The following is a 24,797-nucleotide window of genomic DNA, read 5'->3' as shown; positions in this document are numbered from 1 at the left end:
GGCATACATACATGTAGGCTTTTGGTATGCATGGACAAGCAATATCACTGTTGCCTTACTCTTGACGTGGATGTATGTATTTATCAGAATTGATCTCTAAAAATATCTAAATTATTGTACCAGATGTCAAGACTAAGCAAAATGGTCATCTTTCCAGGGTAGAAGGGATTTGTTCGCCAGGGATGGTTTGCACTTAGCTAATACTGGGGCCTTGTTGTTTGGTAGGATGGTGAATTACTCTGTTGAACAGCTGTGTTTAAACTAAATTGGGGGCGATGAGGTCAGGAATAATTTTGGATAAGGATTATGTTCCTAGTGGAGGCGATTATAGGCGTTTTGAAAGCAAGAAAAGTGATAGTCATAGTTCTAACTTTAGGAGGCAGCTAAGTTACATAGTTTCAGGGATAAGCTGAAGATTGTCTTTACCAATGCTAGAAGTATTCGTAAAAATTTTGCTGAATTTACTGTGCTTCTTGAGGATCTGAAACCGGATGTGTTTGGTATCACCGAATCTTGGTTAAGGGAGGACATTGATAGTGCTGAGGTTTCTCACCCGGGGTATGTTGTGTATCGTCAGGACAGAAGGGATACTCATATTGGGGTTGGTGGGGGAGTTTTACTGTATGTTAGGGACGACATTGTAAGTGTTGAGAAATCTCAGTTGCAAGGGGCCTTTGTTAATTCTGTCTGGTGCGAGTTGTCCACAAACAACTCCAAGAGGTCCAGTGATGTTATCACTGTGGGTGTTGTTTACCGTTCTCCTAACAGCAGCGATGATAATGATGTCGTGCTGTTTGATTCAATTAGAAAGGCTGCTAAAGTGATGTTGTTATAATGGGGGACTTTAATTTTCCTGACATTAATTGGATAGATGGTTCCAGTAGTAGGAAAGGTAGTAATTTTCTAGATGTTGTACAAGATTGCTTTTTACATCAACATGTTACATTCCCTACTAGGGGGATAACATCCTGGATCTTGTTTTTAGTTCTAATCCAAGCCATGTTGTTGATTTGACGGGTCTAGGAAAACTAGGAACTACTGTAGTGATCATGATATACTAGCTTTTGATGTTGTTTGCAAAGTGGTTAATTCTGTTAGCAAGGAAAAAGTCCCTGATTTTTCGAGATCAGATACAGAGGCAATTGAAACTTTACTAAAGGGTACAGATTGGATTCATTTGTTTAGAGATATGAGTGCTTCTCAGTCTTGGATTTGTTTTGCTGATAAAATAAAGGTCATTATGGAAAATCATGTTCCGTGGAAGAATCGTCGTCGTAAAAGCAGTATGCCTCACTGGATGAATAAGAAAGTTAGATGTGCAATTAGGCAAAAACGTAGAATGTGGAAGTTGTTTAGGAGGACTAAATCTGAATCTCTTTTGGCCAAGTTTAAAATTCATCAGCTGAAGGTAGAATGCTTAGTCTCTGATGCAAAATTGAATTTCGAAAATAGCATTGCCCTGAAAATTAAGGATAACCCAAAAGCCTTCTTTTCTTATGTCAGGTCAAAGCAGAAAGTTAAAGATGCAATTGTTTCTCTTAGGGCACCACAGGCTGATAATATAGTTACTGATAGTCAGGATCTTGCAGATCTTTTGAACAACTATTTTGTGTCAGTTTTCACAAGGGAAGATATGAGTAGTATTCCAGATTTTCAGGGGGGCAGTGATAGGCCTAAACTGGATAGGGTCTTATTTTCGGATGAGGATGTCTTTAAGGAGCTGCTTCGTCTAAATGTTTCTAAAGCTTCTGGACCGGATGCATTCCATCCGTATTTGTTGAAGACTTTTGCACACCATTTCTGTGTTCCACTCTCATTGGTTTTTAGTAAATTTATGGCTGAAGGTTATGTTCCTAAGGACTGAAGATGTGCTAATGTTACCCCAATTTTCAAGAAGGGTGATAAGTCTAAGCCCTGTAATTATAGGCCTGTTAGTCTCACTAGTGTTGTTTGTAAGGTCATGGAGTCTATTGTTAAAAAGTCTATGGTACGTCTGTCACTTCAGCAGTCAGTCTTTGATCAGAGAGTCTCAGCATGGCTTTTGTCAAAAAAGGTCTTGTCTCACTAATATCCTTGAGTTTATGGAAGATGTAACAAGCTCACTAAATAGGCAGAAGTCTGTAGATGTTGTGTTCCTGGATTTCCAGAAGGCCTTTGATAAAGTTCCCCACCAGCGTCTTTTACTTAAGCTGAAGAGCATGGGTGTCAATGGGAATTGACTGTCTTGGATCGGGAATTGGCTTGGTAATAGGGAACAGAGGGTTGTAATTAATGGCTGTGCTTCTTCTTGGCAGAACGTTACTAGTGGGGTTCCACAAGGGTCTGTATTGGGTCCCTTGTTGTTTGCTGCCTATATAAATGACATTGAGCGGAGATATTTTTTGTACAGCTAAGAAGTTTGCTTATGACACCAAATTGTATTCTGAAGTCTCTTCGAAAAGCGATTCTGAGAAGTTTCAAATGGATTTGGACAAGATTTTTTCCTGGTCTCAGGGGTGGCAAATGCTTTTTAATATTGATAAATGCAAGATGATGCATATTGGTGGCAGTAACCTATAAGTATACCCACAATCTTTATGGTGTGGAGTTACAGGAGGTCTCTGTTGAAAGAGACCTACAGTAGGTATCTACATTGACTCATCTCTGCAACCTTCTAAACATTGTCTTCAAGCTGCTAAAAGAGGTAATAGGGTTTTAGGTATGATCAAGAGGAACTTCAGTTTTCTGAAAGAGGACATCGTAGTTAGGCTTTATAAGCAGTTGGTTAGGCCTCATCTGGAGTATGCTGTGCAGGCTTGGAACCCTTATTTTGCTAAGGATAAGGAAGTACTTGAAAAGGTCCAGAGGAGGGCTACTAGGATGATTAGTTCCTTAAAGAGTGTTCCTTATTATAGGCGGTTACAACTGTTGAATCTCACCACACTGGAGCTTAGGAGGTTACGTGGGGACTTGGTCCAGGTTTTCAAGATCGTTATGGTTTCGACAATTTATCCTTTACCGACTTTTTCATGTTTGCTAACAGTAGTTGTACCAGAGGTCATTGTCTTAAACTCCAAAAGTTGCATAGTAGGATTAATATTCGGCATAACTTTTTTCTAATAGGGTTGTGAATGAGTGGAATGGTTTGCCTGAGAAAGTTGTACTTGCAAGTAGTGTCAATGGGTTTAAGAATGCTTTGGACAAGCACTTTAAGCATTGTAATCGGGTCTGAGAGTTTGTGTCTTCAGTTTTTTTTTCTCTCTCTATAGGGTCCTTGATGGGGACTTAGGTGTCCCTCCTGATCCTTTTTTCTACTAAACTAAACTAAAATGAGATATTTTCTTTTTGTTTTCTTGTTTTAACCTAACAATAGCCAGCGAATCAATGGAGACCACCCCAAAGCAAACCACCACTGGTGTTAATTGTCCTCAGGATGATCCTTCTCTGGAGGTGAGAATTACATACTTAATTACAATTTCGAATTAGAGAATATTATGTTTTTGGGAGCAATTTAGAATTAGACTTTTGATGATGATCTGAGCAATTACGATATTGCTTTGCTGTACAATACTGTACATGTTGGCTGTAAATTATCACTTCCAGTGTTGAATAGAGATCTTGCAAATAGCAATGAAATAAGCTTGGAATACTGCAGTAATCATAGGCGTATGGGACCATTTTCAGTTTGGGGGCAGAAATTTTTGTGCCGGAAAGTTCCTGTGACACTATCTAAGCGGAGCGCCACCATGGGTTGGCACGTAGCATACAAGAAAATTTTTGGCAAAAAATGCCTCTCAGATTGCCGGAAACAGCACTTCTGAGGCCTTGCAAGTTGCATCCAAACATTCTTTAATTTATAATCTCACGTTTTAGAAATTTACACTTCCCCAAATATTTGGTAAATTAGAAGAAGAAAAAATGGTAACATCACTTTGAAGGGGAAAAATAGGACAGTATATTTTTTAAGCTCCTATTTAGTTACCATATTTATTATTTTAACACAGTACTCAGCTTCCTCCAGAAAAACATACATTGTTCAACGACACGTAGGCGGGATAATGTCGCTGTGTCGGATGAGACTGCAATTTGTCTCACAAAAAAAGTATAAAATATAACAAAGAATATGATAAACCTGTACTTCTAGGCTTGTAGGCACTCCCCCCCCCCCCCCACCATCTATGATAAAGAAAATGTTTCTTACAGTATATACACTCATGTCGGGGATGTCCAGGTATACAGTTGACTACTCAGAAAAAAATTTGATCATGCAAAAAGCGTGGTAGCCAAGATTGAGCTGCGCTTACGGTGGTGTTACACGGAAATATTCGGGTATCATGATACTAAATAAAGAAAATCAGGGAATTGTCGGGCAAAAATTTGAAAAAGTTTCGGGCAAGCTACGGCATATTTATATATATGGGCGATTCCATGGTAACTCAACTCGCATTACACTTTTTCCTGTTTTTTTATAATCCAAGTGCTGTGGCTTGAATATGGGTTAGTGTAACACCTCAATTTTCTGTGGTGTTATAGCCAACATTCATAGCTACAATATGAAATTATCAAGAATTATACATCTGTTCGCCTTAATGTATGGTGCCCTTCCAATTATCGGTAACTCGCATTACGGAAAAAGGACACCTGAAAAATTGACACCGGTACAAAATGGCACCGTGCTCAAACAAAGAATGATTTCTTCAATTGCATACATGTACAAGATATCTACCCTACTGATGTTTATATATCAGCAGTAGAAAATATGAAACAACTTCAGATGTGGTATGGAGGGGGGAAAAGTCTGGTAACTCGCATTACGGTAACTCGCATTACACTTTTTCCAGTCATCGATTTTGCTCTGTATTCATCAAATTCTTTGAAAGAGATATGCTCCAAAGCCATTTTGGAAACACTTGGAAACTCTTAGAAACTGTAAAACTCTTTCCAAAACTTTTAACAACATTTTAACAACAATTAGCAAAACATCCTGACAATTTTATCAATAAATAATCAAAGATGATTGCACCAGAAAATTCAACTGAAAAAATGTTGATTAACAAGATTGCAATGTACATTCTTGAATTTCCAATCCAAATTTCCAATCAAGCTAATCCAAGCAAAACTGGTAGCTCTCCTCTTCCATTTTAATGTCTCAAAACATCTACCGAAAGTTGAACAGGTTCACAGCTTATAGTGAATTACAAGAAAAGTTTCTTTGGCATGTTGATAAGTGATTGGTCTTTTGAAAAATGGTATTTAGGGATCTTTAATAGGAAAAGCATGAAACTAATGAAACAATCCTTGTCCCTAATTCTATCAATATAATAACATCATCAACAATAATACAATAGATGCATCATCATGCAGTATGAGGGCAATTAAGATGGAAGGCCATTCTAGATAACCTTGAATTGATGGTGTTTTGTATCAAATTAGAATTTGATGCAAACTTGAATTGGCCACGACTATTAGCAATCAAAGGCGTTCCCAACTTCTTTATCATCTGGCTTCATCGATAGAAAGTTTTGTCATCCCTGGTGTTTGGCCATTTCCAGTTATCAATCGTTGCCGTGAAATCTGGTGGCCTGCTCTATTTTGTGTTATTTGGGGATTTGAAATGCTTTGGAGTAAAGGTTGATTTTCACATTGTAGTGACATAAGACACTCATATTGGGGAAAGGGGTTTGCACATCATGATATTTGAGGAACACACATTTGACTTGGTAAACCACGCCAATCTATCCCAACTGACCAAGCCTCCGCAACCCTGCCCACTCCCCCCAGCGGCCCCAATCCTCCCCTCTGCAAACTCCCGCCCGCCCCCTACCCTCTGCCCACCCCATTAATTCTGAGGTGTCCACACCTTTGGCAGCATCAGTTTTCATATCAAGACTCATTTCCATCAAGATGTTAGGCACATTAGAATGGTCATGATTTACAATATTTGCCCATGGATCCTAGAACATACTAGATTAATATGTGATAGGCTACAGACTAATATAGCCTAAGCTCTCACAGTTTGTCCTAAATATTGTATTAAGCAATGAATATCCCATGAAAAAAATACTAATGTTAAAATGGAGAAAGAATGTTTGCTAACTTTACTCATTTGATGATGTCACAGTTGAATGGAACTTGGAAGGTCAGTGATTCCACAAAGGTCAGGTGATAAATCATCACAATCTGTTGAAACTGTTTTAAGGGTCACATGTGATATAATTGGAGGTTGCAGTGCATTCTGGGTACATGAAGTACCTACTGTGCACACCTTATAAAAGTATATATTGCGCTCTATTGTTTGTTGATCAGTAGCACTGCAAGAGTGCTTTGTGAGATTGGAATAATATATGGTAACTCGCATTACAGCGGTAACTCGCATTACTGGTAACTCGCATTACAGTTTTCAATGGCTCTTTATATATATATACTAGGTATATATATTTCTAATTCTTTCAACTAATATTATACTCTTTACTTTGTCTAGAAGCATAATATGAAATGGCAGGAAATTATCTGCTTCAGTGAAAAAAAAAAGTTAAAAACTTTGTCTTTCGGTAACTCGCATTACGCTCTCAAATCAGCTCTGTGTCGTTACAGCAATATATGCCTACAAACCAAAAATGTTTGGGGGAATTGTGATTATTATTTTAATATATCACTAATGTCACTACCAATACATCAAATTTATTTAGGGGTGCTTTCAAATATGGAAATCTGAGACTTTGAAATATCCATACTATTTCCTCAAATATTCCCTCAAATACAGTATCAACATTAGTCATGTATTCACATTTTTTGGTAGAAGAACATGGTATAGTTGGAAAAAAAGGTACATACCCAGTCCCTCAATGTGTTTATAGTATATTAGAAGCCAAAAATGGCTACAGAAATGATTTTGAAAATTTGGGGTCATGTCCCTGTTTTCACGGAATCGCCCATATATATATATATATATTTATATATATATATATATATTTATATATATATATATTTATATATATAATATATATATATATATATATATATATATATATGGTCATTTTCACAATCAGTGGTGTAACTTTTGTACACTCAGGGCCAAAATTTCAAACACCATATATATTGAAATTTTTACTAACATCACATGTTAAAGGGTTCAAATTTTTGTAACTTCAACTTTTCGGAGCTTAAACATATACGTTTATGGGTGTAATTTTTCGGTGACTGTATGACTCTAGGAAACTTTAAGCAAAAAGATATATTTTTAAGCAACCATATTTACACAGTGTTAAAACAGTACTCTGTTTCAAGTAAACTTTAAAATGCTTATCATTATATGTTACTTAAAAATGAAAAGGATTTGGCAGAAATTTTTTATTACTATTGCAGATATTTCCATGTTAACTGAAAATTTATTGGAAATCAAGGATTGTTTTTCTTAATTTTAACTTTAAACTATTTAATAAAAAGATAAGGCCAAGTCAAACACCCTAAATAATGTCTCCTCACAGAGGGCTAATATCCAATCCAAGTTGCACAAAAATCCATGCAGTTTTGCAAAAGTTGGACTTTTCCCACTTACGCGTTTCGGAGGTGACGTTAACATTTTACAAGTGTTTCGGAGGTGACAAAAATGTTTACAAGTTGTTGTAAAGGCTTTTTTGCTAATTAACAAAGAATTAAACACTTAAACTCAATGAATGTTCATAACATCTTTAATCAAACACTGATTTAAATAAAAAATATCTCTGCCAAGTAGCAGAGAATGTACATCAACTACCTGTACAACTAGTGAAACAAGTGAAAGAATACAGACCACAGAATACAATAGTTTTATGTTATAAAAAATAGGTAAATGTCAGGTAAAGCAAATAAGGGCATTTAAAAAGCAATTGTAAACATTGGGCTGAAGTCTCTTACTGTGGCACTCATATTGCAAATGATTATCTCACATACAACATATTACCTTCAGTCTCTTTTGTTTCGGAGGTGACGCTAAACGTTAACACAACCCAGAAGGCTTGATTCATGCTAAAACACATAGAACTTACCTTGGAAAGTATGAAAAACATTAGAAGGATATGTTGATAATATTTTAATGACATTAATGATACTAGAACTGTGACTGCTTTTGCTGCCATTCATGATAACTTGGAGACAAAACTGTATCCATTCAAAATCATTTGGTTAAATTCACACTGTTTTGGCTAATTGCATATGAAATATTATACCACAAAGAAATGATTAACATTGCGTAGCCATTAGCCATTCTGACTGCTAGTTACAGTATCATTTATGTTGGTTACACTTTTGGCAGTGAAACTGACTGTCACATTCCTGTAACCTTTTACAAATTTGAAGAGGACATTCAGTCAATTATTCTGGAAAAAACACTTCATTAACATGACCTAACCACAGTCTATCAAAGTTTTAGTGAAAAGTTAGGTTAACACTTGTCAAAAACTGCATAAATGATGGGCTAAAATCATTTAACAGCAGCTTGGCCTTGTTCACATTTAAGAATGCACCCGTACTTCAAGTCCTCAAGGGAAATTAATTCCCTTAGTGTGAACACTCCTTTACTCATACTTCAAGTTGGCATGCAGTCTTAAGAATTTATCCTGCATTCTCAGTAAATGTGATGTGAATGGTGGGAGACTTAATGGTGACCCGAGATTTTCGATAGATCAAGTTGCTATTTGGCGCGTACATGTATGTGTTTGTCAGAGCGTTGCCCTTCTTAACAGAAACACTACCAAACGATGCTATTCGTGAACCCATTTCATTTTCTTTGAACCGATTTGACCAACACTGCAGAAAAGACGCAGTGACGGTTGTGAGACAAAAACAAACTTAATGACAGTCCACTTAAATCTACTGTAATAGCCTTAAATTCATTGTACGCCGTACTGACAGATTTTTGAAGAGGCCAAACTCTGTAATTTGATGGTTATTTCAAAACGGATGATTTTGGGTTCGGTTGCTATGGAAGTTAGTAAAAGGCTAAAACCATTACGTCTGGCCTGGCCTGGCCTGGCCTATAATGAAGTTGCAATACTAGCCTACTGTATACAGAAACAGTAGACCTTACTAGGTCTTTAGACCTAACATTAAATGCCTTTGATGTTAGATTAGCCTCAAATGCGACATCAAGCAGTAAAAACACTGACTATCAAGATCGTTTGCTCATCCACTGAAGGGTTTGGAAGAAATTCAAATCTGGGTTAAAATGTTATGGTAATGCCAGTACGGAGTTGTTTGAATACAGTTAACTGTTTATGTGCGATGATTGCATGTTGCCTTGCAGTGGTGTACGGAGTAGTATGTACTAGTACAGAACATAAGACAATGGCAAAGCACAGGGGGAATGTAAACAGCTGATAAGACCTTTATACGCCTGCGCAGTATATTAATCTCGCAAACAGACGAAACTTACTCGTTCTGAAATGTGAATGCGTCTTGTTCTTAACTAGTTCATCCTCCTCGCAGACTTAATATCAATAACCGCCCAGGTTGCATTCTTAAATGTGAACGAGGCCTGAGAGACCATCTGGAGCAACAATCTAGAGTTAAATGAGTTTTCACTCTATAAAGGTTAGTTGTTTGTAATTGGTTGTTAAAGGCATTGAAGACTCGCCCCAAACCTTGTATGGCCATCTGAAAAATGTAACTTTCTGTTGCTTGCAAGTGACGTTTTGTTCGTGTCACTACAAAATGCAGACAGTAATGAAACGTGATACCTTGTTATCTTTAGCTGGACCTGAGATGTCCATCGCTGTATCGTTTGTACAATGTGCTGTGCTGTAGCTGTACTGACTGTACCCTAGTGTCTATTAACGATGGTAGCAAGCTGTGTGTGTATTTTCTGGGATCGATGGTGGTGTCTAACACTTCTGTTACACCTCATCGAAACTAGGTCAGATTACCAGCATTAGGCGTTTCCTTTTGCACCAGTCTTCACTCTTCACACCCTTTAAGAAAAGGGAGGGGAATTCCCTGTTCAAATTTTATGTATTTTTGGGAAATCTCTTTTCAGACAATTTGCTTTGATAACAACAGCTCATTAAAGAAGCAATAAGATTCTTTCTTTTCAGCAGCAGGTCTACATATTGTGAATAAATATTCTGAACTTATGTAGGATATTTGCCTGGACCAAATAGTTGAGCCCTCCGTGGTTATAGTGGGATCATGCAAATTAATGTGTATACTGGTACAGGTCAACATGGTGCAAATTAAACCTGTGAACATGTACTCAACAGCACTGTAGAACTCACAGAAGGTTACATATAACTGCAGCACAAATGTATGCACTAGTAGAATATTTCAGAAATATGCTCAAACAAAGGGATAGTTCAGTATATTACATGTAAACAATCAATGTCACCTCCGAAACAATAGCAATGACCACAGGCAGATTGAGCTAATATCTGATAAATTTGTCCCATGTTAATAAAGTTTTAAAAACTGCATGTTTGGTGATTGTGATCTTTTATGGACAGCACTTCATTACTAATCGATCATTTCATTCAAGTTTATTAATAGCACTAATGTAAGCACTGGTACGCTATCTCTTGTCCAGAAAGGGGAAAAAGTGGCAAAAAAACACATATTTGTAATTTATTCATCAACTGTGCATGTGAGAGTTTCCTTAATACTTTGTTCAGTTTGTTACAGTGTTTTCTAAGGTAGATCAAGTCATCCTTTAGCATATGATGGTACACAAACAGCAGAAATGTAAAATATGTAGTGTTAACAATATTGTGTCACCTCCGAAACATTAATTTACAGTTTAATTCAAATTTAACATAATTAATAAAGGACCTTTTAAAAGATATGATCATACTGGTTGCTACACCTCTACAGAATTACTGTAATATGATTTTTAGCCAAGGAATATGTTTATTGGATCAGTAGAGATCAAATTTCCAACTAACCTGTTTCGAAGGTGACAAGGTGTTTCGGAGGTGACGCATGTTAACGGAAAGTTAAGAATCTCCCAGAAATTAAAACGACTGGTCATGTTGTCACAACTCAAATATTTACTCAAATATTATGTTAGGGGGTGAGGTATATTTTAATAAGTTCAAAATGGCTATACTATTGTTTACATAAATCTTGGGCTGAAGAATGCTTTGTTTTGGAGGTGACGGAAAAGTTAACGGAAAAGTTAACATTAAATTTGAAATTAACACAATTTTTTTAAGAATTCTAAATGAAAAATATTTTTTGGCCCAGATATTAGACACATTAGTTATTGTAATAATGCAACCTTACTTAACAAAATTTTCACTGCTTAACTAGAACTTAGTTGCAGTCAAACTTAGGTACCAATTGTTAACGGAAAATGTCACCTCCGAAACGACAAAATCTAGCCATCGTTCCTTGGAGAAGGAAAGGAAGAAAACCTGGGGAACACAATTGCATTTTAGTTTGGACACTTGTTGATAATATCAACCAAATAAGAACTGGAAAATACCTTCCACCAATAAGTACAGGCTCTGACAAAAACAGTGTAGTTGAGAGTGTACGGCTGAACTGGCATATTTTATGCGTATTTATGGCCACCAAATCAACCTGAAGAAACCGAGAAAGTTTGTTAAGCTACCCAAGGTAGACTTCACTTTAGGATGGTCAAATGACAAAAAATCTAAGAATTCTGGTATTTGGTCACTGAGTTACAAAGCAATAAGTGCCAATATTGGAAGTTACACCACTGATTGTGAAAATGACCATATATATATATATATATATAGATCATATATATATACATATACATATATATATATATATATTCTCCTCTTAGGCTGCCCAAATTTTTCAGGACTTTTGCCCGAATTTCTTGTCCTCTGGAAATTTGGGGGCAGTCTGCCCCCACCCCCCCCCCGCCTCGTACGCCTACATGGCAGTAATAACCTGAAATTTGGATATTTTTCCTCATTGTCATCCAAAAGGTAATATGGTACCCATGAGACTATTTGGTTATGATGTAATTGTTACTCTTTGTAGGAGAGAAGGCTTGATGTTGTGATTGGCATTTAAAGTATATACATTCCATGAAGCTTGGTAACATTAACACTATCAGTAGGACCAATTAGAACATTTGGTTTGTAATAGCTTAGAATCGTCAGAGATTTGCAATGAATTCGACACAAAGTATCCAGGCATAAATGTTTCCTTATTGCCCAAATTACCCCAAACAAAATGTCTGTTCATGGAGTGTACATTATAGGATGAGGTACTTCCACCTTCCCATGTGACATAATTGTCCTTCCTCATTCAGCATGTATGTTTTTGTTAGGACCAATTAGAACATTTGGTTTGTAATAGCTTAGAATCGTCAGAGATTTGCAATGAATTCGACACAAAGTATCCAGGCATAAATGTTTCCTTATTGCCCAAATTACCCCAAACAAAATGTCTGTTCATGGAGTGTACATTATAGGATGAGGTACTTCCACCTTCTCATGTGACATAATTGTCCTTCCTCATTCAGCAAGTATGTTTTTGTTAGCTATTTTAAAACTCTAATAAAAGTATAAATAGTGTCAAACTTGTAAACCATGGAACAATATTATACTGCAAGGAGCTAGTTACAGTAATGCAGGTCTTGAAGCGTACAAAATGTCTTTGTCCTGGTTCTCTTCCATGGTCAACATATTGTCATTGTCCTTTCAATGAAATTAGTGTTCACATTTTTTGTACATAGCTGAGTATTGAATGCTCTGAACTTTCTCTCATGAATTTATTATGGTTCCTGTGTGCAAACACTGGTATATATCTCCACATTTGTGTAGCGAATTGCCTATTTTGAATAACATTTTGGGATGTGATATCCCATAATTTTTTTCTCTGTTGTCATCATCGTCTTCCTGATTGCAGGTAATAATTTAGCTGGTACGTATCACAAAGCAAATTGCTCTGTAATTTAAATAGTCAAATTAGTGTACATAATACAAGTATGAAGATGGATAGCAGGAACCACATTTATTGTATTAGAGACGAAATCGGAGCCTGGAAGACTGTTGCACAATTGTGAACAATAAAATAAATTATATCATTGTGAAAATTATTTAGTAATGTTTTAATTGAGCTGAATGGGTTCCATCACCACAGGGAGTTTCTATTCCTGACTGGGCTGATAATACCATAAAACAAATTTATGTAAATTTGCTACATGACAGGTACCTTTGTATGTGATCATTTGTGCTATCTCTGTACTTTCTATGTTTCATGTTGGTCATAATTGTCAGATGACCAACTGCCTGGATTGGTTCAATGCTGGTTGTAATAAAACTAGCACATACACCATCAAACCAACTAACTGGAATGGACCACCCTTTGAAGTCTTCTGTAATATGACTGACGGAGGAGGATGGACGGTAAGTCTAGTATGACATCCTATAGTAAAGACGATATATTGTGTATGTATAATATGACTGACGGAGAAGGATGGACGGTAAGTCTAGTATGACATCCTATAGTAAAGACGATATATATATGTATAATATTACTGACGGAAGAGGATGGACGGTAAGTCTAGTATGACATCCTATAGTATAGACGATATGTGGTATATATGTATAATATGACTGATGGAGAAGGATGGACGGTAAGTCTAGTATGACATCCTATAGTATAGACGATGTATAATATTACTGACGGAAGAGGATGGACGGTAAGTCTAGTATGACATCCTATAGTATAGACGATATATTGTGTATGTATAATATAACTGACGGAGGAGGATGGACGGTAAGTCTAGTATGACATCCTATAGTATAGACGATATATTGTGTATGTATAATATAACTGACGGAGGAGGATGGACGGTAAGTCTAGTATGACATCCTATAGTATAGACGATATATTGTATATGTATAATATGACCGACGGAGGAGGATGGACGGTAAGTCTAGTATGACATCCTATAGTATGTGCGATACAGTATATTATATGTATAATATGACTGACGGAGGTGGATGGGCGGTAAGTCAATCTAGTATGACACCCTATACTATAGATGATATATATGTATAATATGACTGATGGAGGAGGATGGACGGTAAGTCTAGTATGACATCCTAGAGTATAGATGATGTATTGTATGTATGTATAATATGACTGATGGAGGAGGATGGACGGTAGTCTAGTATGTCATCCTATTGTATAGACGATATATATTGTATATGTATAATATGACTGATGGAGGAGGATGGACGGTAAGTCTAGTATGACATCCAACAGTATAGACGATATGTGGTATATATATAATATGACTGATGGAGGAGGATGGACGGTAAGTCTAGTATGACATCCTATAGTATAGACGATATATTGTATATGTATAATATGACTGACGGAGGAGGATGGACGGTGAGTCTAGTATGACATCCTATAGTATAGACGATATATTGCATATGTATAATATGACTGACAGAGGAGGATGGACGGTAAGTCTAGTATGACATCCTATAGTATAGACGATATATTGTATATATGTATAATATGACTGATGGAGGAGGATGGACGGTAGTCTAGTATGTCATCCTATTGTATAGACGATATATTGTATATGTATAATATGACTGATGGAGGAGGATGGACGGTAAGTCTAGTATGACATCCAACAGTATAGACGATATGTGGTATATATGTATAATATGACTGATGGAGGAGGATGGACGGTAAGTCTAGTATGACATCCTATAGTATAGACGATATATTGCATATGTATAATATGACTGACGAAGGAGGATGGACGGTGAGTCTAGTATGACATCCTATAGTATAGACAATATATTGTATATATGTATAATATGACTGACAGAGGAGGATGGACGGTAAGTCTAGTATGACATCCTATAGTATAGACGATATATTGTATATGTATAATATGACTGACGGAGGTGGATGGACGGTAAGTCTAGTATGACATCCTATAGTATAGACGATATATTGTATATGTATAATATGACTGACGGAGGTGGATGGACGGTAAGTCTAGTATGACATCCTATAGTATAGACGATATATTGTATATATGTATAATATGACTGACGGAGGTGGATGGACGGTAAGTCTAGTATGACATCCTATAGTATGTGCGATATATTGTATGTATGTATAATATGACTGACGGAGGAGGATGGACGGTAAGTCTAGTATGACATCCTATAGTATGTGCGATATATTGTATATATGTATAATATGACTGACGGAGGAGGATGGATGGTAAGTCTAGTATGACATCCTATAGATGTATTGTATATGTGTTATTACAAATTCAAACTGGTCAGCAGAATCACTGTGGTATGGAAGTAGTTTGTGACGCGAGTGTGATGGGTTCTGTTCCTACCTATACATTTGCAATGGCAGTGAATTTGTCAGAAACAAATAAACCTTTTAGCGTCCTCTGGAACTAGAAACAAGTGCCAACTCAATAAACTTGTGATTACTCTAATGAAACCATGCAGATAGTAGCAGTACATTGATATTCTTCCCATTGGTCTTTGCATCTTCCTTTGAATCTTAATTTTCTTTACTAATTTTGAACCTATAGTTCCAGTGTCTAATTACAGTATCTATAAATTGGGGAATGTCAGAGTTGCTCACTTGATATAGATTTAGAGTTAATTACAAAATCAATCTGTCTGTCACAATAGTAGACTCTTTCTCTCAGATAATGAGGTCATTTTAGATTTGTTGAAGTAATCAAAAAGGGGGAAATGAGGAATTGGGCATTTCAACACAAACCAGAGCTGAGCCCAAAATCTTTCAGAATGTTTCTCTTCCAAATGAAGACTGTGGAAATTTGACAATATATAAGATTCCATTATTTGTAATGGGACAGAGTTAATATATTTAAGCAACAATATCCAACAGTGTTCTAATTGTCTACATTACACACACAGACATCAGTTAAACACTTTTCTGTCCTGGTGTGTGTACAATCAACTATGGTAGAAGGTGAAATTCACTTTGCAATTTAAGTCAGTTCAGGTGCAACGTCACACACATTCTAGGTTAGTTAGTCTAATCATGTAGTGGTCTTTTCATGTCAGTGAAAAATACAACAAAGTGTGGAATCTGAAGCCTTGTAAGCATGATATCCTAAGAAAGGTTTCATGTACTAGATTCCATAAACATACAGCTAACTGCCTCATGGAAAACGTCAATGCATTTTTGCATCCTGGTTTTAAGGTGGGGTCTCACCTTGACCAAACCTACCGAGTATTGACTCGAAAGTAGATGATGAAATTAAGACTTATGGGTCACAAAATCAGTTTTGGTGGGTTTGCTGGTTTTTTGTAGACGTTACAAGATTTATCTTAAGTTTTGTTTCTTTTACTAAACATCAAGTCCATAGACCAAACTAGCTTTCTGAGCATCTATTCTGGAGGGGAGGGGGGGGGGGGGCAAACTACACATTGATTTCTGAGCATCCATTCTGAGGGGGATTGGGGTATGGTGGGTGCTGGCTCAGTCCTCATGGATGATCCTGGCATGTGGGTCTCAAAGGTTGTCGAGTACTGTTTCAGATAATAACCAGTCTGTAGACACTATGTGGGAATCCCATGCCACTGACAGAAGGGTAAATTACAGGTGAGGATGTAGGACTTCAGTGGAACATTGTCAATTACTGCTTCATTCAGAGGTCATCCTTTGCTTATGTATATAATAGAAGGACTACAGTCCACTTCTCAGTGAAAATGTTATTGAAATAAATTTATTCTTATTTATTATTAAAATTATTCTTTTTGTTTTTACATTATACAGGTGTTCCAACGTCGTGTTGATGGTTCCGTTGACTTCTATCGTAACTGGACAAGCTATAAAGAAGGCTTTGGTGAGCTGGACCATGAGTTTTGGTTGGGAAATGATAAGTTGTATGACCTCACCAATCAAGGTAAATATCAACTTCGGATCGATATGGTGAATAAAATTGGAGATGCATACTACGCAAAGTTTGACTTTTTCCGGATCAACGATGAAAGTGACAATTACAGACTGTCTGGACTGGGAACTTACAGTGGAACTGCAGGTTTGTCCAAACTATAGGTTTCTCTCTGTGTTTGTTGTATACTACTTCACTGTACTATTAAATGTCATGTTCTGTTTGTTTCATAATATACTCGGTAAGTGTATTTTATCGTGTAATGTTCATTCTACAGTATAGGGCAGCCAGCTGCATGATCTTCATTGTTTTAAGCAACCTAAGTAGTCACCCCTGGACCTAGATTACCAGGGAAGTTCATTGGCATGCAACTTTAATATATAGCTGTGGTAAGAATTTTACAGAGGTCACAAATACATTAACAGTTTTAAGGCGATATACATTTTTTAAAGCAACTTTTTTCAGTTATTGTAGCAATGGGAGGGTGGAGAGGCAGGGTATGTTACTTTATGGATGGGGATGGTTGCAAATGGTTATATACGTTATCACATGGATGAAAATATCCTGCTATCACCGCTATGGAATAATTGGATTACATTTTCATTTGGTTTTCAATACAATTTGTGTTGCTACAGGTGAAATGTCCAGTTTTGTAGTGAGGGGTCTATGTCATGTTTCTTTATTACACATGATAATAATTTTAGCCTTATTATAGGTAAAATGAAATCCATTTTCGCGTCTGAACCATGCCGTGAAGTCTACAAGTCTAAGCAAACCTTTCAATTCATTACTCTATTGTAGGCTACTTGTTCCCTTTGTGAACATTTTTTTTAAATATGACACTTTTTTGGGGAACTTGTTTTAACAGCGGCGTCATTAGCTGTTTGAAATTAAAAAGGGTGGGAGCTGGGTTGGTCGTTTCAATTTCAGCTAATGCATCAATCAGCTATGATCCTATTAATTGCTGCCTTAGTTTGTAGGAGCAAACCTTTGACAGATATTGGATTAACCAAGCTCATGACTGTTGCTATCTTCACTCCAGAGTGGGTGCCCACAAAGTCAACACTATATTTGCCTGAGAATATTCCTTCCTGTTACATGGCTGCATTAACAAGGCATTGAAATCCAGATAATTAAGTGAGAAATCATTTGCTATCATTGTAATAATTGAATATGATTAGTAAGGTAATAGCTGTTTGCTGGTCTATACTAGTCCTAAGGAGCAGGATAAACAGTTATTGGATTAACTTACACTATGGTTCCTGGGTTAATTAATATGTTTAAATATAAAATTACAGTTAAAACAAAACTATTAAAGATTATTGTTACGAGCTGTGAGATATCACATAGATCACATATAATTACTGACAGTGACATGCTAATACATCACATAAACCAAGCATGACAGACAGTGATATGCCAAGACATAACGTGAACCAAGCATAACGAGAGACAGTGATATGCTAAGACATCACATAAGCCAAGCATAATGACTGACAGTGATATGATAAGACATCACATAAACCAAGCATAACGACATACAGTGATATGCTAAGACATCACGTAAACCAAGCATAACGACATACAGTGATATGCTAAGACATCACGTAAACCAAGCATAACGACATACAGTGATATGATAAGACATCACATAAACCAAGCATAGTGAATGACAGTGATATGATAAGACATCACATAAACCAAGCATAATGACTGACAGTGATATGCTAAGACATCACATAATCCTAGCATCATTACCGACAGCTCATAAAATAAGCATAATGACTGACAGTGATATGCTAAGACATCACATAAACCAAGCATAATGGCTGACAGTGATATCCTAAGACATCACGTAAACCAAGCATAACGACATACAGTGATATGATAAGACATCACATAAACCAAGCATAGTGAATGACAGTGATATGATAAGACATCACATAAACCAAGCATAATGACTGACAGTGATATGATAAGACATCACATAAACCAAGCAAAATGACAGACAGTGATATGATAAGACATCACATAAACCAAGCATAATGACTGACAGTGATATGATAAGACATCACATAAACCAAGCATAATGACTGACAGTGATATGATAAGACATCACATAAACCAAGCATAATGACTGACAGTGATATGATAAGACATCACATAAACCAAGCATAATGACTGACAGTGATATGATAAGACATCACATAAACCAAGAATAATGACATACAGTGATATGATAAGACATCACATAAACCAAGCATAACGACAGACAGTGATATGATAAGACAGTAGACCAAGCATAATGTTCTTACAGTGACATGCTGAGTCATCACACAAAGACGTGCACAACTTCCTAACAGTGACATGCTGAGATATAACATAACTCAAATACCACAGTGATATGTGATGTAGACTGTCACAGAGATTGAGCATTAATGTTCTGTTGTGTAGTGATATGTAGAGATATCACTCTACAGATGCAACATATATCCAATCATATTTACTAATTGTTTAATGTGTCTATATTGTGATAGGTCCCTTAATTGTGATGGATTGTAGTTTAAGGGAATATCTTTATTTGTTTAATACACAGACATAGATGGAGGTTACCCTGGTGGTTTTGCTTTGAGTTATCATCTTAATGCTGCCTTCACTACCTTTGACAGGGACAATGATAATACAGGCAGTCGAAACTGTGCTGTTAGACGCCATGGAGCCTGGTGGTACAAGGACTGTGCATATTCTAACCTCAATGGTGACTACATGGCAGCAGATAATGATCGATCAAGCATACGCTGGTATGAACTACCTGGAGTTCGATATTACATCAAATACACAGAAATGAAGATAAGACCCGTCTAGTTACGGTTCTTTCCACTAAGTACTTGATAAGAGGATCAAAACTAACAAACACACTGGAGTTCAGCAAATATATCATCCATACCAGCAAACAGAAATGTCACAGATAACCCAAATTTCATCCCCTCCCCCCCCCCCCTCCATGTACACAACCTTCTAAAAACTTCTTTTAACAGACACAGACACACCCAGGTGTGTTTTACAATCAGACTGAGGAGCTCATTGTTTTTCCTACTGTTCAAGTCCACGTACCCTAACCTTAACAATATCCCTTAACAATAGAACTTTTCTGAGGACCTGGTGATTCTTACCGTCTGAGGACTCGCAATTCCTTTGTTCAAGCCCTTAGTCAGAATACAAAACAAGTGCAGACACACACACATTCTTATGTATTGTTATCAGTCCTGAAATAATATATATACTAATATTGTTTGCACAGGTATATGTTCAGATACTTGTTCTCAATAAAAGTAGTTACCCATATCACGTTATGGGATGGATGGGATAGCCTATTGGAATTCTCAACATGCATTTCTCACAAAAAAATACATCTTAAAAGGTTGTATTGCTGAATCAAATCCACTGTAATATTTTCCTAGCCTTTATGCATAGTCTACCCAAACAGTATATTGCATAACAGTGTTTTACACAGAATTTATTTATTATCTTGACTCTCTGTATTCCATTTGAATTACTGTGTACATATTAATGTTCGATGTTTATTGAGAATTGATTGGTAGAGACTTTCCAGCAGAGGAAGGGGCTCTCTTGCATTTTGACAAAGGGGACTGTGATATTATTCCTGAATCAAGGTATCACGTTCACACTCGCCAGATAAGCTTGGATACACACATGCTTGGTAATTGACTAGTTCAAGGTTTAAAAACAAAAGGATTTTAAAATGCAACAAGTTAAGGTGTTTAAACAATTAGTTTGACTTCTAACTTTGAATAAATGTTTCAAAAACCTGTCTACTTCAATAACTAAAAGGAAGTTGTATATATATACTATTAGTGATCAGCTCACAGTACCGATGTGATATACAGTCTGAGACTGCAGCTTGTCAAGTTCAGGAAACTAGGTAAGATCTTGTGACAGCACCCTCTGTTGGCTCATGGGGATGGTTGGAGAACCCCATTGAGAAGTAACCTGATGATTACATAAGATTGGTAAACAGTTTATGATTATATCAGTTTAGTAAGGATGATTACATAAGATTGGTAAACAGTTTATAATTACATCAGCTTGGTAAGGATGATTACAAAAGATTGGTAAACAGTTTATGATTACATCAGTTTGGTAAGGATGATAACGTAAGATTGGTAAACATTTTATGATTACATCAGTTTGATAAAGATGATTACATAGGAATGGTAAAAAGTTTATGATTACATCAGTTGGTTGAGGATGATTGCATGAGATTGGTAAACAGTTTATGATTACATCAGTTTGGTAAGGATGTTTACGGAATGGAGGTAAACAGTTTATGATTACATCAGTTTGGTAAAGATGATTACATAAGATTGGTAAACAGTTTATGATTACATCAGTTTGGTAATGATTATACAGAAAGGAGGTAAACAGTTTATGATTACATCAGTTTGGTAATGATTATACAGAAAGGAGGTAAACAGTTTATGATTACATCAGTTTGGTAAGGATGATTACATAAGATTGGTAAACAGTTTATGATTACATCAGTTTGGTAACGATGATTATACAGAAAGGAGGTAAACAGTTTATGATTACATCAGTTTGGTAAGGATGATTGCATGAGATTGGTAAACAGTTTATGATTACATCAGCTTGGTAAGGATGCTTACGGAAGGGAGGTAAACATTTTATGATTACATCAGTTTGATAAATATGATTATATAAGATTGGTAAACAGTTTATGATTACATCAGTTTGGTAACGATGATTATACAGAAAGGAGGTAAACAGTTTATGATTACATCAGTTTGGTAAGGATGATTGCATGAGATTGGTAAACAGTTTATGATTACATCAGTTTGGTAAGGATGATTACATAAGATTGGTAAACAGTTTATAATTACATCATCTTGGTAAGGATGATTACAAAAGATTGGTAAACAGTTTATGATTACATCAGTTTGGTAAGGATGATAACGTAAGATTGGTAAACATTTTATGATTACATCAGTTTGATAAAGATGACTACATAGGAATGGTAAAAAGTTTATGATTACATCAGTTGGGTGAGGATGATTGCATGAGATTGGTAAACAGTTTATGATTACATCAGTTTGGTAAGGATGTTTACGGAATGGAGGTAAACAGTTTATGATTACATCAGTTTGGTAAAGATGATTACATAAGATTGGTAAACAGTTTATGATTACATCAGTTTGGTAATGATTATACAGAAAGGAGGTAAACAGTTTATGATTACATCAGTTTGGTAATGATTATACAGAAAGGAGGTAAACAGTTTATGATTACATCAGTTTGGTAAGGATGATTACATAAGATTGGTAAACAGTTTATGATTACATCAGTTTGGTAACGATGATTATACAGAAAGGAGGTAAACAGTTTATGATTACATCAGTTTGGTAAGGATGATTACAAAAGATTGGTAAACAGTTTATGATTACATCAGTTTGGTAAGGATGCATACGGAAGGGAGGTAAACAGTTTATGATTACATCAGTTTGATAAAGATGATTACATAGGAATGGTAAAAAGTTTATGATTACATCAGTTGGTTGAGGATGATTGCATGAGATTGGTAAACAGTTTATGATTACATCAGTTTGGTAAGGATGTTTACGGAATGGAGGTAAACAGTTTATGATTACATCAGTTTGGTAAAGATGATTACATAAGATTGGTAAACAGTTTATGATTACATCAGTTTGGTAATGATTATACAGAAAGGAGGTAAACAGTTTATGATTACATCAGTTTGGTAATGATTATACAGAAAGGAGGTAAACAGTTTATAATTACATCAGTTTGGTAAGGATGATTACATAAGATTGGTAAACAGTTTATGATTACATCAGTTTGGTAACGATGATTATACAGAAAGGAGGTAAACAGTTTATGATTACATCAGTTTGGTAAGGATGATTGCATGAGATTGGTAAACAGTTTATGATTACATCAGCTTGGTAAGGATGCTTACGGAAGGGAGGTAAACATTTTATGATTACATCAGTTTGATAAATATGATTATATAAGATTGGTAAACAGTTTATGATTACATCAGTTTGGTAACGATGATTATACAGAAAGGAGGTAAACAGTTTATGATTACATCAGTTTGGTAAGGATGATTGCATGAGATTGGTAAACAGTTTATGATTACATCAGTTTGGTAAGGATGATTACATAAGATTGGTAAACAGTTTATAATTACATCATCTTGGTAAGGATGATTACAAAAGATTGGTAAACAGTTTATGATTACATCAGTTTGGTAAGGATGATAACGTAAGATTGGTAAACATTTTATGATTACATCAGTTTGATAAAGATGACTACATAGGAATGGTAAAAAGTTTATGATTACATCAGTTGGGTGAGGATGATTGCATGAGATTGGTAAACAGTTTATGATTACATCAGTTTGGTAAGGATGTTTACGGAATGGAGGTAAACAGTTTATGATTACATCAGTTTGGTAAAGATGATTACATAAGATTGGTAAACAGTTTATGATTACATCAGTTTGGTAATGATTATACAGAAAGGAGGTAAACAGTTTATGATTACATCAGTTTGGTAATGATTATACAGAAAGGAGGTAAACAGTTTATGATTACATCAGTTTGGTAAGGATGATTACATAAGATTGGTAAACAGTTTATGATTACATCAGTTTGGTAACGATGATTATACAGAAAGGAGGTAAACAGTTTATGATTACATCAGTTTGGTAAGGATGATTGCATGAGATTGGTAAACAGTTTATGATTACATCAGCTTGGTAAGGATGCTTACGGAAGGGAGGTAAACATTTTATGATTACATCAGTTTGATAAATATGATTATATAAGATTGGTAAACAGTTTATGATTACATCAGTTTGGTAACGATGATTATACAGAAAGGAGGTAAACAGTTTATGATTACATCAGTTTGGTAAGGATGATTGCATGAGATTGGTAAACAGTTTATGATTACATCAGTTTGGTAAGGATGCTTACGGAAGGGAGGTAAACATTTTATGATTACATCAGTTTGATAAAGATGATTACATAGGATAGGTAAACAGTTTATGATTACATCAGTTGGGTAAGGATGATTACAGAATGGAGGTAAACAGTTTATGATTACATCAGTTTGGTAAGGATGATTATGAAGGGAGGTAAACAGTGTATGATTACATGTATATGATAATGGTGATTATGTAAGATAGGTAAACAGTTAATGATTATATCAGTTGGGTAATGATTATGTGAAGTTGGTAAACTGATTACATCGGTTGGGTTATGTAAAGGATATAAGACTAGTGATAATATATTTGTTTGTTTAGAATGAGAATTTACCGTATTGTTTCATTGTTGGTTTAATAGTCACATCTGCAGCATATATATCTTCACTATATTGTCCATCAGTTTGCTGTATCTTACAGTCCAGGCTTTAAAGCAGTTGGTTAATGTTTCACTGTGCAGCATATTTTTCATTTAAGATATTATAATCCTTACTGGAGATATATATATATATATATATATATATATATATATATATATATATATATATATATATATATATATATATATATATATATATATATATATATATATATATATATATATATATATATATATATAAATATATATATATATATATATATATATATATATATATATATATTTATATATATATATATATATATATATATATATATATATATATATATATATATATATATATATATATATATATATATATTTATATTTATATATATATATATATATATATATATATATTTATATATGTATTTATATGTAGATATATGTATTTATCTATTTGTTACGTAGTGCAAGATTCATCAAATAAACATAGCGTGATAATTATCAACACTAATTCTCTCTATGTTCTTTGGTCACTCGTT

The 24,797-nt window shown here is 35.3% G+C and overlaps 1 protein-coding gene across 1 annotated transcript in view; it reads left to right on the top strand.

Moving 5' to 3' along the window:
- The window catches only part of LOC139974035 (fibrinogen-like protein A), a 40,573-nt gene extending 16,350 nt beyond the window's left edge, over positions 1 to 24,223 (top strand). Inside the window, exons 7-11 of the mRNA XM_071980951.1 lie at positions 3,353 to 3,429; positions 13,206 to 13,334; positions 16,732 to 16,996; positions 19,446 to 22,310; positions 22,666 to 24,223. Of these exons, the coding sequence (XP_071837052.1) occupies positions 3,353 to 3,429; positions 13,206 to 13,334; positions 16,732 to 16,996; positions 19,446 to 19,714 (740 nt within the window). The 3' untranslated portion in view covers positions 19,715 to 22,310; positions 22,666 to 24,223. The remainder of the gene's footprint in view (positions 1 to 3,352; positions 3,430 to 13,205; positions 13,335 to 16,731; positions 16,997 to 19,445; positions 22,311 to 22,665) is intronic.
- Positions 24,224 to 24,797: the final 574 nt, after the last annotated feature.

This window comes from Apostichopus japonicus, chromosome 9, assembly GCF_037975245.1.
Source record: "Apostichopus japonicus isolate 1M-3 chromosome 9, ASM3797524v1, whole genome shotgun sequence".
In the NCBI taxonomy this organism is placed as follows: Eukaryota; Metazoa; Echinodermata; class Holothuroidea; order Aspidochirotida; family Stichopodidae; genus Apostichopus; species Apostichopus japonicus.
Note: the sequence above shows the minus strand (reverse complement) of the source record. Positions and strands in the feature narration are given on the sequence as shown.